At 54.3% G+C, this 14,799-nt stretch overlaps 1 protein-coding gene across 1 annotated transcript; it reads left to right on the top strand.

Moving 5' to 3' along the window:
* The first annotated feature begins 2,933 nt into the window (after positions 1 to 2,933).
* Positions 2,934 to 9,501, top strand: ARSI (arylsulfatase family member I). Its single transcript, XM_006174637.3, has 2 exons — positions 2,934 to 3,836; positions 7,253 to 9,501. Exons 1-2 carry the CDS (start codon positions 3,520 to 3,522, stop codon positions 8,652 to 8,654), a joined length of 1,719 nt encoding a protein of 572 aa, XP_006174699.2. The 5' UTR covers positions 2,934 to 3,519; the 3' UTR covers positions 8,655 to 9,501.
* Positions 9,502 to 14,799: the final 5,298 nt, after the last annotated feature.

Below are 14,799 nucleotides of genomic sequence, written 5' to 3'. Positions count from 1 at the left end.
CTGGAAAGAACTTTCAAAAAGTCTTTGAGTTTTGCTAAAAGAATCTCTAGTTCAAGAACCTCTCCTATTACCTCCTGGACAGATGGGCACTTTATCCCCTCCTTGCGTAGTTCCAGTAATGAGGAGCTCAGTGCTTTTTGAAGTCTGATTTCATCAATGGAGATCTGCCACATGTGATCTGCATTTCGCGTGCAGGTGTTAGGCTTCTTGTAGGGTTTCGATGCAGCTGTCCTTTGGGGGTTACGAGGTAAGTGTGCACCTATGTGAATGAGGGGCACGGGGCTTCCCGGTTGTCAATCATCTTGTAAACAGATGGGTCCTGACATGCAAACTGCAAAGGCTGGTTTAGCTGGAGAGGGAACTTCTGTTTCTCTGAGCCTTACTTCTTGAGCCTGAACTTGAGACGTCTTGGAGTTCTTGAGTGTCTACCTGGATGGGGGTAGAGCTGATGGACATTGTCCCAGGGAAGAGGGCAGTTGGCATACAGTAGAGAACACAAAGGGAAGATGAGTGAGCCACATCTTGAAAGTGACATGACCTGGATTCACAGTACTCTTTGTGTTTTACTTCCCCCCTTGTCATCCCTGAGCCTTTGGAAATGTCTGGCTTCAGTGTTGCAGCCTGGCCCAGTTGTGTAATGGCATTAAAGGAAGAGTCGAGGGACAGTGTTTATTTCCCTAGAGCATTAGAGGGGAGATGGAGCCCTCTGAAGCCACTGTGGGTTTCAGTGATTACTGAAGACTCTTAAAAGAAATGTGAATATTGGGGAACAAGAGTCCACCCACTCCTCTCCACATGGTGATTCACCCATCACTGCCATCCTTTTATTAAGCAAGCTGCCAGATCTCCTACAAAAGCAATCCCTTAAATTGGCCTGAAATCTGTTTCCCAGTAACTTTCACCTACAGGACTAAGCCTTTTCTCTCAGAAGCCCAGAGAACAATCATCGTAACCATTCACATTCACTGAGTGCTTACTATGGGCTGGGCATTTACTGAGCACTGTATTATATCTCATTTATATTATCATCCCACTTTTCAGATGAAGAAATTGAGGCTGAGAGAGGCAAAATACTTTGCCCAAGGCTTGACCCCAAATAAGTGGCAGGATTTAAACTCAAGTAGTCTGATGTCAGAACCCACAGTCTTGAGCGTTCAGAAATTCTGCTGGCCTTGTCCCTGTGGCAGCTGGCAGCCTGTGAGCTGGCCTCCTTGGACATAGTTCTTCTAGGCTGAATCCCCACCCTTTCCCCCTTGCCGTTTCCTCCTCATTCTATATCTCCAGTTCCTCCTGACTCAAGTCTGGGACAATGCAAAGAATACAAAGCCCAAATCCACCTGACCTCCTGTGACCTGTCCCACTTTGACCCCCTGGACAGCCTCAGGCTGAAGCCTCCGGAAGCACCATTTTAGCAGCATTCCCTCAGGAAGCTGTATTTTTCCTGTCTGTCCTCAACATTTCTTCTGCCAGAACAACAGGCTCAGTTTTCCCTTCTGATAAATCTGGTCATCCTAAATATGGGGCTCTGAGCAAACAGGAGTGGTCAGCCCCACGCAGCCCTCATTTCAAAATGCAGATTCACTTGGGCTGCTATTTTGGAAGTCTGGTTTCTTTCCCCACACTCAGTGGTTTTAAAGAAAAGGGAAAGGATCACGGCAGAATATTGGCAGGGGAAAGATGCTGAGAGAGAAGACCCACCTGGGCAGTTTTTGTTTTTCAAAGTTCCCCAAACACTGGCTCTTGGAGAAGCTCTGTGAAAAAGAGGGTCCTTGGTCACATAAAATTGGGAAATACAGTTTTAGCAATGCCTGCTTTTGGAGATCAGTATATTAAAGACTGAACTCCCAGTAGTTAAAAAAAAAGCCTAATTGGTTTTGTTTAATTCAGTTTTCCCATTAAAAAATACAGCCTAGTTAAAATCTGGAAAACAATGATGCAGGGTGGAAGTTGCAAACAGGTACCTAATGGCCTAAAATAGTCCTCAGATAGATTTGATTTGGCCTGTATAGTGCTTACATTTGCTTTAAATTAGTTATTAGCTCTTAACAATTGGAATGTTTCTCATTATAATCTGGATTTGGGCGTTCTTGGAAAATCGGAAGATCTGAAAACACCAGTCCAGATTCTTGCATGACAATGGTTAGCTGGACACAAGGCTGCAGCCTTTTGCTCCATGCAGCCCGTGCCTTCCTCTGGCAATACAGCAGTCCCCTTCTTTACTCATTTATGATACTTGCCTGGCCCAGGAGTGCCCCAAGCTTGCCTTCCCTGTTGCAGAGATTTCCTTGGGTGGGTGTTGGCCTGGGTGACACTCAAGGCCCATTCATCCATTCATACCTGCAGTATACACTGATTGAGCTTCTGGACCCTGTGCATAACAAGATGTATACAACAGCTCCTGCCCTCTGGATTCTAGCACTGGCATTCTAAGAGTCTAGCTGTGAATTGCAGAATGAGGAGGGGGAGGATTTGGGGAGAGAGGGAAGCTGGCAAGACCAGAACCTAGTTTCCTGATTTCCAGCCCCTGGTGCTTGCCAAAGTCGTCTCTATTCTCCATTGCTGTCTCTGCTGCCACTCAAACAACCATTGTGCAGCCCAGGGAAGAACTAACTTGCTCTGTGATATAGACGTGTTCCCTGCCATCTCAGGGACTCAGTTTCTCCAGCTGTAGAATGACCCGGTTGGAATAGAAATTTTTGCATGTTCCTTCCAGAACTGGCACTCAGAGAAGCTGAGACTCCATGATCGAGGAATGTCTGACCGGGCCATTCCAGAGCTATTCCATCGAATTCCAAGGAGCCCCCCTCCCTCCTTTCCTGAGTCTGGCCAGGGCGGAGGCTGGAGCCAGAGGGCCCAGCCGGCCTGGGCTTCCCGCCCGGGGGCGGAGCCGCCGCTGGACGCCCCTCCCCTCCACCTGGGGCTCGGTCCGGCAGATGTTACAACTTTTTCACATTCTCTCCAGCGGTGTCCCCCACAGACCCGCCCAATCCTTGCCTCCCTCCCCTTCCCCGCTGGGGTCCTGCCCACCTCCCTACGGGGAGCCGACTGTTCTCGGGACTCCGGGCGGGGCGAGAGGCCGGCCCGGGGTCTGGAGGGTCGGGAGGAGGAGAAAGGGAAAGCAGAGGCGAGAGAAATTAGGAGGCGGGAGAAATCGAGGGCTAGAAGGAAGAGGGGAGTCAGAGGATGGTGGAGAGCACTTTTTGGAAGCCTCCACACCGAGTCTCAGGCTGGCCCGGCTGAACTGGGGGAGAGGGAGCGAGGGCGGCTCCGGGCGGGCGCTCAGGCGGCGGGAGGCAGCTCGGCGCGGGCCTGACCTCCCCAGAGCGCCCCTCTGCGGCCACGCAGGTCCGACCTCGCCGTCCAGCCAGCCCCGGACCCGCCGCTGGGCCGCCCCCGGGGAACGCTGAGCGCTCTCGAAGCGTCGGGACCGGCCGGCTGGCGGGCGTGCGGGCCGTGCGCCCAGGGCGCGCGAGGCGGGGAGGCCCTGGGAGCCCTGCGCGCCGGGACGCACGGGCCGGCATGGCGATGCACGCCCTCACCGGCTTCTCTCTGGTCAGCCTGCTCAGCTTCGGTTACCTGTCCTGGAACTGGGCCAAGCCGAGCCTGGTGGCCGACGCACCCGCGGAGGCCAGCGAGCAGCCCTCGGCCGCCCCATCCCAGCCTCCCCACATCATTTTCATCCTCACCGACGACCAGGGCTACCACGACGTGGGCTACCATGGCTCAGATATCGAAACCCCTACGCTGGACCGGCTGGCGGCCGAGGGTGTCAAATTGGAAAACTATTATATCCAGCCCATCTGCACGCCTTCGCGGAGCCAACTTCTCACCGGCAGGTAGGCACAGGCCGGGCTGCTGATGCTGGTGGTCCAAGCCCCAAATGAACCCAGCTGTAGGTTTCCCCTGTACTGACAGTCCCCCGTTGGGACCTGGGAAACCAGAGCTCAAGGCTAATTCTGTCTTATGTCTCCAGTTGGCTGTGTGATCATTAGTAAGTCCTTTGCCCTTTCTGGGCCTTGATTTCTCTACCTGTACACTGAATGGGTTGGATCATCCTTGAGGTCTTCTCCCTCTGATGTTCTAGGACATTCACACTCCACACCATGTGAAAGAGACGCTGAAGCTTGAATGCTGCTTTTATTAACATACCCTGAGGCCCTGAGCAAATCATTTAACTTCTCTAAGCCTCAGTTTTCTTATCCACAAAATGGATTGAAGAACAGTTTTTAATCTTGAAAAGGAGTGATGAGGGTTGAACGAGTTGCATATAACCTACTTGACTGTCAATAATGGAAGCTTCTATGTCGCTGGAGGAATTAGGGTCCCCCAACTGTTTGATGACAACATTGGGAAGAAACCATGGAATTGATAGGTGGCCGAGAAAAACACACACAGGATGTCTTGACATGTGTAGCCTTAGACTAGTTACATCATTTCTCCAAGCCTGTTTTTTCATCTGTGAAACCCTCCCAAGTTGGCTGGGAGCCCCAAGGAGACGTGCTACTTTCTTGGTAAGGAGTTGTCCCAGGCAAGGTGGTAGGATTACAGGATTAAAAGAGCAGGGAAACAGGAGGTGGGGGTGTGGAAGGCAAACTCTGGCCACTTAGGAGAAAATCCTTTGGCAAGGCTGAAGCTAATCCTCCTTGGATGGAGTCCAAGGCATGCTTTCTCCCAAGTTCCACTCAAAAGCCACTGGTGTGATTTCAGGAACCAGGGCTGTGTAGTTTCCGTTTCCTGGATGGGAGAAACTGAGGCACGGAGTCAGGGAGGGCCAAATTCTGGGCCTGTGCCCAACTTCAGGTCTGAACGAGAGAAGGCTGAGAGGCCAGTGCTTAGAGGAGCCCTGTAGCTGGGAGTCAAGTAGGTGCCTTTTCTTCCTTCAATCTGGCTCTCAGCATTTAGATCTAGGAACAGAGAGAGAGAACAGGAAAGAGGAAGGGGAATCAATGTATGTGTTAGGGGTGGGGGCAGATGGTAAAGACCAAACGTTGACCTATCTCCAGAAGAGGGAAGAGGAATCTGCATTCCCCAGAGCGATGCACAAGTTAGCATTTCTCTCCCCAGAGATGACTTTTGGTTTGGGCAGGGGAATGAGCAGCATACAGGGCAGCATTCCAGCTCCCGCCCCAATCTGCAAAGTTAGCTGAGTGTGGCTGGGCAGCATCTGCCCTCCGCCCCCTACAGCTGGCTCCATCTGACTGATGCTGACTACTCTCATTAGTGTTTGTTAGTGCATCCAGTCATGTTTGGTGAAGCTGGAGAGAGCCAGTTTCCCATGTTACTCACTTGCAGACAGGCTTCGGTGACTCTTACCTGGCTCACCCACTTTACAAACCAGCATTCCAAGGTGCCCAGCCCCTGTGAAGAGAGGCTCATTACAACTCGGGGCCCTAGGGTACATCTTATATCAAATCTAATTGTTCATTAGCTTGACTGTGGTCTGCAGAGGCCGCGTGACTGAGACATTCTGAGCATGAGTTGCACAGACCTGGGTTCAAAAATCAGCTCCACTGCTTGCCAGCTGTCTGAACTTGGGCCCGTTGCTGCACTTTTGGGAGCCTCAGTTTCATCATCTGTAGAATGGGTTTAATAGGCTCTGTAGGTTTTTAATGCAGATTAAATGAAATACTATATGTGACATATAGTATTTAAAAATGGCAGTAGTAGCTAGTGATAACTAACAACAAACAGCTTTAAGATAAGAAAAGCAAAACAGAAAAACCCACCCCAGGTCCTGGCTTAGAGGTGTCAAGAATTTACGTCTCCGCTTAACTTGGATGCCTGGGCGTGAGAAAAAGGAGTAGGATTCTAAGACATGTGTGAGGTTCCAGGCTTCTTATTTAGTCTGGGACTTGTAAGACTTGAGTAAAGGCAGGACACCATAAGCAGATCACATGAGTGCCTTGACCACAGAAGAAGGAATGGGATGTGAATGAATAAATGAGGAATGCAGGGTTCTGCTAACCACTTGCTCCTGCCTCAGGGTGTTAGCCTGTGTGAGTGACCGGGATCCGGGGGCCCCATAAACTTTGTGGGCAGGCACATGGGAACTGGTCTCATAAAATTTGAGAACTGGAAGGTTTTTAGAGGTGTCTCATTCCAACCAACTCACTCCTACAGATGAGCAAACTGAGGCCTCTGTGGGGAAAGAGAAGTGGCTGCCTAGTTTGCCAGCAAAGGATCTGTGCTTGGACTTTGATTGGATTTATGTTCGAGTCTGGGCTCTGCTCCTGACCACTGAGTGAGCTTGGGCAAGGTCTTTCCCCTCCTCTGGACCTTAGTTTCTTTTTAAGTCAAGGTAAATAAACTTGAAAATGACTTGGGCCCCTTCTGGCTCTAAAATCCTTTGAGTGTCATTCTTCATTCTTCCATTTCATAAGTAATTGAGTGTCCTTGAAATATCACCTGAGTGCTGGGAATACAAGGATGAATAAGGGACAGTCTCATTACATATCACTGGGCCCAAGAGCATGTACATACAACTGGGTAGAATCTTATGGCCAAGTTGGACAATGAAGGTTTGCACTAAATGCTGTGGGAACCCAGAAGCAAAAGTGACTCATTCTTTGAGAGAGTTATGAGAAAGTTTATAGTGAGGATAACATTTGGGCTGGGCTTTGAAGAGTGAATAGGAGTTTTCCTGAGAGAGTGGGACTGGCTCTCGGCCCCATGGCAAGTTAGTGGCTTAGAGTGTAGGGACTCTGAAATCTGGAGCCAGATTCCTGGGGATACAAATCTCAACTCCACTTACTAATTGTGTGAATCACTGGGCAAATGATTTAGTTTATTGAGCCTTAGTTTCCTTATTTGAGAGATGAGAATAATAATAATGAAATGCACCTTTTAGGCTGTGGTGAGGATTTAGTGAGATGATTCATTTAAGGGGCTCAGGTGAGCAAACAGTGTGTGCGTGGTGTCAGCTATTATTATTCTTGTTGTCATCATTAGCCTGGGTTCAGCTCTTATCTCCTCAACTTCTTAGCGGTGTGATCTTGTATGAGTGACTTAACCATTCTGAGCTTCAGCCTCCACATCTGTAAGATGAGGATAATACCTACTTCAGTAGATTTTGAGCATTCAGTGAGATAATGTATTCGAAGTGCTTAACACATTTGGTAATACATACCGTCGCTTTGCTTGCTGGGCGCGCTGGGGCGAGAGCCCACCTCAGGGTGAGTGTTGGGGGCTGGGTGGCCAGAGCAGTGGTTTGTAGCTCACTGGTGCCTTCTGTGTCCTTCCCTCTTCCCACCAGATACCAGATCCACACAGGACTTCAGCACTCCATCATCCGCCCTCGGCAGCCCAACTGCCTGCCCCTGGACCAGGTGACACTGCCCCAGAAGCTGCAGGAGCTGGGTTACTCGACCCACATGGTGGGCAAGTGGCACCTGGGCTTCTACCGGAAGGAGTGCCTGCCCACCCGCCGGGGCTTTGACACCTTCCTGGGCTCGCTCACGGGCAACGTGGACTACTACACCTATGACAACTGCGACGGCCCAGGGGTGTGTGGCTTTGACCTGCACGAGGGCGAGAGTGTGGCCTGGGGGCTCAGCGGCCAGTATTCCACTCTGCTCTATGCCCAGCGCGTCAGCCACATCCTAGCCAGCCAAAGTCCCCGGCAGCCCCTCTTCCTCTATGTGGCCTTCCAGGCGGTACACACACCCCTGCAGTCCCCTCGTGAGTACCTGTACCGCTACCGCACCATGGGCAATGTGGCCCGGCGCAAGTACGCGGCCATGGTGACCTGCATGGATGAGGCCGTGCGCAATATCACCTGGGCCCTCAAGCGCTACGGTTTCTATAACAACAGTGTCATCATCTTCTCCAGTGACAATGGTGGCCAGACCTTCTCGGGGGGCAGCAACTGGCCACTGCGAGGACGCAAGGGCACCTACTGGGAAGGGGGTGTGCGGGGCTTGGGCTTCGTCCACAGCCCCCTTCTCAAGAGAAAGCGACGGACAAGCCGGGCGCTGGTGCACATCACTGACTGGTACCCAACCCTGGTGGGTCTGGCAGGTGGCACCGCCTCGGCGGCCGATGGGCTGGATGGCTATGACGTGTGGCCAGCCATCAGCGAGGGCCGGGCCTCGCCACGCACAGAGATCCTGCACAACATTGACCCGCTCTACAACCACGCCCGGCATGGCTCCCTGGAGGGTGGCTTTGGCATCTGGAACACCGCTGTGCAGGCTGCCATCCGTGTGGGTGAGTGGAAGCTGTTGACAGGAGACCCCGGCTATGGTGATTGGATCCCACCGCAGACGCTAGCTGCCTTCCCTGGCAGCTGGTGGAACCTGGAGCGGATGGCCAGTGCTCGCCAGGCTGTGTGGCTCTTCAACATCAGTGCTGACCCCTACGAACGGGAGGACCTCGCTGGCCAGCGGCCGGATGTGGTCCGAGCCCTGCTGGCCCGCCTGGTGGACTATAACCGCACAGCCATCCCCGTGCGCTACCCGGCTGAGAATCCCCGGGCCCATCCTGACTTTAATGGGGGTGCTTGGGGGCCCTGGGCCAGTGAGGAAGAAGAGGAAGAGGAGGAGGAAGGCAGGGCTCGAAGCTTCTCCCGGGGGCGCCGCAAGAAAAAATGCAAGATTTGCAAGCTGCGGTCCTTTTTCCGTAAACTCAACACCAGACTGATGTCCCACCGGATCTGATGGGGTGGGGGAGGTGAGATACTTCCCCACTCAAGCCTGGCCCTGCCCCTTTTCTTGGGGGGCCCTAGGTCATTTCCCCATCTGCAAGGAAATGGAGGGCGTAGAGCACCTCAGTTGAAGGGTGGGGAGTTTGGCTTGGGGGTAGGGGAGAATAAACCAGACAGGATGGCGGGGTCCCAGTCCTGCCTCTATTGACTTGTTCTGTGACCTCGGGTGACCTGCACAAGCTCCCTAGGCCTCAATTTCCTCATCTGGAAAATAAGCTCTAATAACTTTATGGCTCTGTGGTGTGGACCTGGTGCCTGGGGCCGTGGTGGAGTTCCCACCATCCTTGTTCACCCCCTAGCTCATTTAAGGCCTTCCCTGGACCTCTGTGGTACCTCTCGGGTGAGGAGCCACAAGGAGGCAACTCTAGGCCTGGACCCCAGCCAAGGAGTGGTGATCTGGCCGCTCTCTGAAAGGATCCCCTGAGTGATGAAGTTGGAGGTGCAGGGACCTGGGGGCGACCTTCCTGCATCCTCACGTGGCCTAGGCCAGTCCTGGGGCCCGAGCGGTGGTGGGGGTAGTGGTGGCAAGCTCTCCTTCCTGCCCCCAGTCCCCAGAGGACTGGGCCTGGCTGTTAAAGCTGCTGCAGGATCGAGGGTAGTGGAAACAGGTGTGAAAAGAGCACTACACCAATCAGTACATCTGGGCTCTGCTCTGACCTTGGGCCCAGTCCTTTTTCTCTGGGCCTTGATTTCCCCACCTGCAAATGGGGATGCTAGCCCTGGTTCTGCCTACCTCACAGGGCTGTAGAGGCCGAGGTAATGGTTGTGGAGGAGGCCCTGGACTTGATTAAAATGCAGTAACACGGAAGCCAGGGCTGCAGTGCTGTCTGTGAGCACGTGGGTGTGTGCACGTGCGTCCTGGGGGCAGGTGTGAGTGCACCGCTGGCCCAGGGAATGGAAGAGGAGGTGGGCGGCCTGGCCAGGAGGCAGAAGATACGGGTTCTGGTGCAGTCCTGCTGCAGATCCAGTGCGGCCTCCGGCAAGTCTCCGGCCCTCTGTGGGCCTCACTGCCCTCCTGTGTAGAGTGGATGAGCTCAGAGCGCTCTCCCAGGTGTTCCGGGTGCCCTCGGTGTGTGTGTGTTGGGGGACACGGGCTGGGCCGTGGTGGGGAGGGGTGCGGGGGTTTCCGGGCTCGCTGGCTGCACCGAGGGCCTTCTTCCGCACGCTGCGTTCTGCATGGCTCCCTTCAGCTTCCAGTCGGTGCGGCGTGTGTAGGCGAAAGCCCTGCTGTGAATTTTGAAAATAGTTATTTTTGTCACTGGCAAAGGAGGCCTGTTAGGACTCGTCAGCTTGTGGATGAGCAGGACGGGCGGGGCGGGTGCCGTGCAGTGAGGGGGGCTCAAGAGTCGGATACAGAGCTGCATCCCCATCGCAGAGGTGCTGAGTGCAGGAGTGAGGGTCTGGCCTGGGGCTGCTCAGTGGAGGTGACCATCTGTGTCCTGGGCCCCTTCCTCCCAGCCCTGATCTCTTGACCTCTTATGGCCTCCCCCGACTGGAACCCTTCTCTGTCTCCAAGACGGCGATGCCTTGGTCGTGGTGGGGCGGGGGCCAGGACTAGCTGAGGCCTCCGAGATCCAGCCACCCCCAGCACTTCTGCCTGCTCTGGAGGGAAACTGCAGAAGTTCTAGGCCTGGAGTACCCCAGGGATGGGTTATCCATGGTCTGCCCATTGTTCAGGCTATTCCAGCTCTGCTGGATGCTTGACCTAGCTGCGTGGGCTGGGCCCTTCCAGAGAGAGTGGTGTGGAGCCAGGGCGCCCCTGACACCCCAGGTTTGCCCAGCTGAGTGGAGGTCTCTCCTGTGCTTGTTGAGTTGACCCTGCCCAAGGTGGCCCAGCCTCCGGTTCCAGCCCTGCTTCTCTTCCTGGGTCCCTACCCTTTGAGGCCACAAGTGCAGGACCATAAAGGCCTATTTCTGCTCTTCCCTGGGCACCAAGAACTACCCCCTGTGGCCACCCTGGCCCCAAGCATGGAGAGTGCAGCTGGAGTTGAGGGTTGGGGGCTGGTGCCTGCTCCTGGTGCCCTGAGAAGGAGGCTTCATCTAATCTTAAACCCAGCCTAGAGCTCATCTGCTTCAGAGTCCTGCCTAACCCAGAACCCAGCAAACAGCCCAGGAGCCCCACTCAAGCTTTAGCCTGCAAACCTGTCCATCACCTGGCTGTCCCCAGGCCTACCAAATCCGGGCACCATCAGCTGGCCAGTGCCTGGCATTGGTGGAGGTTCTCAGGGTGAGGAGCAACTCAGGGCTCAGGACATTGTGCTGAGCAGCTCGGCCTGCTTGCTGTGGCTTCTGCTCTGCCTAGCAATCCACGTGGCTCCCATCCACCTCTCCTGCCTCCTGTGGCTCCTGCATTCCCCCCAGCCAGGGCACCTGGGGCTGGACTCTGTCAGGCCCCTGAGTGGCATCACCAGGCAGATGCTTGTACCACCTATGTGGGGAGGGATGGAAGGGAGAGCAGACCAGAAGCAGCTCTGGCCCCTTGGGTACTGTGCCAGCTGGGCCTGCAAGGGGGAATGGAGCCCAGAGATGCTAGACAGGACCCCTCTTTCCCCCTTGGCTGGGCCAGATGTCAGCAGAACTGCCAGCCAGATGGGTCAGAGCCAGGGGCAGCCCTGTCCAAACTGGGCCCTGCCTATGGAGTCCGTGGCAGGGATGACATGTTCCCTAGGAGCCAGGAGAGAATCCCAGACCTGGCTGGAGAGGCAGGGCTCTGATCTCTGCCCTGGGCCTTGGCACCATTTCCTTTTCTTGCTTGATGCCTACTGGCAAGTAGCCCTGAGCATAGGAAAGGGGAGCGGAGGAGGGTTAGGGAAGGAGCATGTTGTGGGAGCCAGGAGTTCTGGATTGTCATCCAGACTCCACCCCTGAATTGTGTGACTGCGGGAGGGCAGCTTCCTCTCTTTGGGCCTGAGTCCCATGTCTGTAAAGGGCGTGGGCCCCCTCAGGGCCCTTCCAGACCTAGTGGAGGCTGAAGAGCCCAGGGCAGGAGTGCTGGAGTCACACAGACCCTAGGTGGGTACGTCCCACCGTGTCTCTGCAAACAGGCGGTGATTGCACCCATCTCACGGACGTTTGTTGTGAGGTATAAATAGTGCAGTATGCAAAGTGCTTAGCACAGGGCTTGGCTCAGAAGTGGAAAGAACTATTTTTCACGTCCTTGGAGTCAGTGAAGGAACATCTTGTCTTTACATTCTCAGGAAGAAATGGAGGCCCCAGTGGGAAAGAGACCTGCCATAAGCACTCACAGCCAATGGCAGGACTTGAACTTGGGTCCTCCCTCTAGCTGCAGGTCATGCTGTGCGGACGTGGGCCCGGCAGCTGGAGTCCTCAGTAGTCCCTTGACTCCCTGCTTCCCTCTTCTCTGCAAGGAATGCCTCCTATGTGGGACATCTCAGGGGACAGAGCTGCTCTCTGACCTTTGATTTCTCTCCCTTCTGAATTCCAGTCTGGCATTACTTACTGCTGTTAATGAACCAAATCACCCTCCACCTAGACCCTCTGCAGGATCATTTCTCTCTTGGCCCACTTTCCACGGATTCTGCCCCCATGCTCACTGCCCTTAATGGGACAGGCCTCGTGGGAAACGTGCGGATGGCACGTTTTCCATGGTGCCTGCCCAGGCCCTGCAGGACCCCAAGGCACTCAGGCATGTGCATGTGAGCACGTGCGGAGGCTGTGGAAGAAGGTGGGATTTGAGTCGGCTGTCAGCCCCCCCGCTATGGCCCAGGAACTTGGTCCTGGCCCCCGCTCGCCCCTCCGGAGCTATATGGGGTACAGCCTGTGTTCACGTTCCCGTTCCCTCTCTGAGTGTGTCAGAGCTGTGCTCAGCGCCCTCCAGGGCGCCCACCCCTGGCCGCCAGCCTGTGGCAGGAAGGCCTGCTCTTGAGTACCGCACTGCAAGTTGCAGATGGGGGCACGTGTGCTGGCTCTCCTGCGTGCTGCGGCCCTGGGGAGCAGGGAGTCTGGCGAGAACGGTCCCCTGATGCAATCATCAGCTCATTCTCTCAGCGCCATGGAGGCAGGGCTGGCTCCTCGCTGCCTGCCACCACCGGGCACAGCTGCCAGCCTCTTGGGCACAGGGGAGGCAGTGAATTAGCGGTTGTGCCTCCTTGGCAGGGTGGCAGTTACAGTCAGGATGGAAGTGCCCCTCTGAGGCAGTGCCTACACCCCTGTGCTAGGCTCTCGAGGGTTCGGAGAGTATGTATGTGTGTGTGTGTGTAAATGAGAGTTGCCAAGGAGATCTTTTCCTTTTCCACATCTACCTCCCGCTCTGTGGTCTCCAGCCATCTCTGCACCACCAGCATCCTGCAGCCTGCCCATCCTCCATTACCATGTACACAGGGTCCGGGCCAGCATGGGGAGGGAGAGGAGAGTGACTGAGACTGAGAGAAAGGGAGGAAGGCAATAGAAACAAGAAAGGGGGTGAAAGGAATAGGAAGGATGGGGACACCTGAGAAGGAAGGATTCAAGGGAGGGAAGAAAGAGGTGGGGAGGGGGAGCAGATCAGGCCAGCTCTAAACCAAGCAGGATTATCACCTCCTTTATTCAGAACATTAGACTTCCATTAATACAGCCTCAGGGCACCTTTGCCTTTTGTTTTCTTTGTTAATTTCAAATTTGTTCGTTTGCTTGTTGGCACCTGATGTGCTGGAGGCCTTGTGACCCCTGCCCTCTAGCCCCAGTCCTTTGTTCTACAGGAATGCTGCAAACCTGGCCTGGGCAAGGTGATGTTCAAACCATGAGCTCAACTCCAGTGGGGACTCAGAGAACAGCACCCAAAGTGCTGGCACTTGATGATACTGATGATACTTCCAGGATTCAGAGACAGCGGTGTGATGAGGGAGGGGCTTGAGTCCCTTAATAAGAATAATTTTTCCACCTGCTGAGCATTTACAGTGTATCAGCCACTGTGCTCACCTCATTTAATCCTTACAACAGCCCTGGAGCTAGGCAATGTTTAACCCTGTTTTGCAGACTAAGAAATTGAGGCACAGAAAAGTTAGGATATTCATCCCAAATCACACAGCCTATGGGTCATGGAGTCTCACTAACCACTGCATGACACTGCCTCTCCTCTCCCCTGGGCAATGACCGAGGTGGCCTCAGTGGTCACTAAGGGCTGTTCCCGTGCTTTCATGCATGGAAGCCATCCCCTCCCGGGGGCAGGCTAGAGGGTCTGGGGCAGGAAGGTGGCAGTGCAGCCTTCTCCCGCTTGCCTGAATCTACCTCTAGCCTCTAGCAGCGTTTCGTGCCCTGCCTGCTGCCCACCGGCTGTGCAGCCCCCAAGCAAGGGCCTCTCTTCTCTGCCTCTGAATTGCAACGTTGGCGGCAGAAGCGGGAAGCATATTGTGCGCAGAAACAAAACTGAGTGGTTTTTCCTTTTTCTGAAGGTGGTAATGGTGCAATTAGTGGCTAAGCCATTACCCCCTCCTCCCTGGCTCTCCTCCTCTCCTTCCCCTCTGCCTCCCTCCTGTTTCTCTCCTGGGAAGAAATGGCTGCATCAGAGAGCCAAACCCCATCATCTTCTCCCACTTCCAGCTCCCAGGAAGAGGGGCAGAATTGGTGGGGGGTACCCAGATGTCTCCAGGGGTCCCTGGACCTAAAATAGTGAGTCAGGGATCTGCTGACAACAGACAACATGTCCAGCAAGTGAGATGACCACTAAGGCAGTCTGAAAGTTTCAAAGGGGTGGGCTGGAAACCCAGAGGGTTTGGATCCTGGATGCATTTATCCTGTGCTCTTTGCCGGCCAGTGCTGGTGTGAGACAGCCTGGTGGGCTGTGAAGTGAGCCTGAATGGAGGAAGGGTGGGGTGTGAGGGTCTGAGATTCTAAGTTCAAGCTAGAGTGATGGGGGTGGTCATGGTCATACTTTAGACCTTCCTTTTCCTCTTCTAGAAACTAAAAAGAAGCCTCATGTTTACATACTTCCCAAAGGCCTCCACAGCCCTCAGCCTGCTCCATCTTCGCAGCCTTCCTCTGCAGTGGCACCTTAGTTCTGTTTTGTAGAAAAGGGGCTGAAGGCTCAGAGAGGGGCTGTGACTTCCAGGGAGACACAGATAATATATGTTGGGATTGGAATTGAACTCAGATCTTTATAT

Source organism: Camelus ferus, chromosome 3, assembly GCF_009834535.1.
Source record: "Camelus ferus isolate YT-003-E chromosome 3, BCGSAC_Cfer_1.0, whole genome shotgun sequence".
NCBI classification, from domain to species: Eukaryota; Metazoa; Chordata; class Mammalia; order Artiodactyla; family Camelidae; genus Camelus; species Camelus ferus.
Note: the sequence above shows the minus strand (reverse complement) of the source record. Positions and strands in the feature narration are given on the sequence as shown.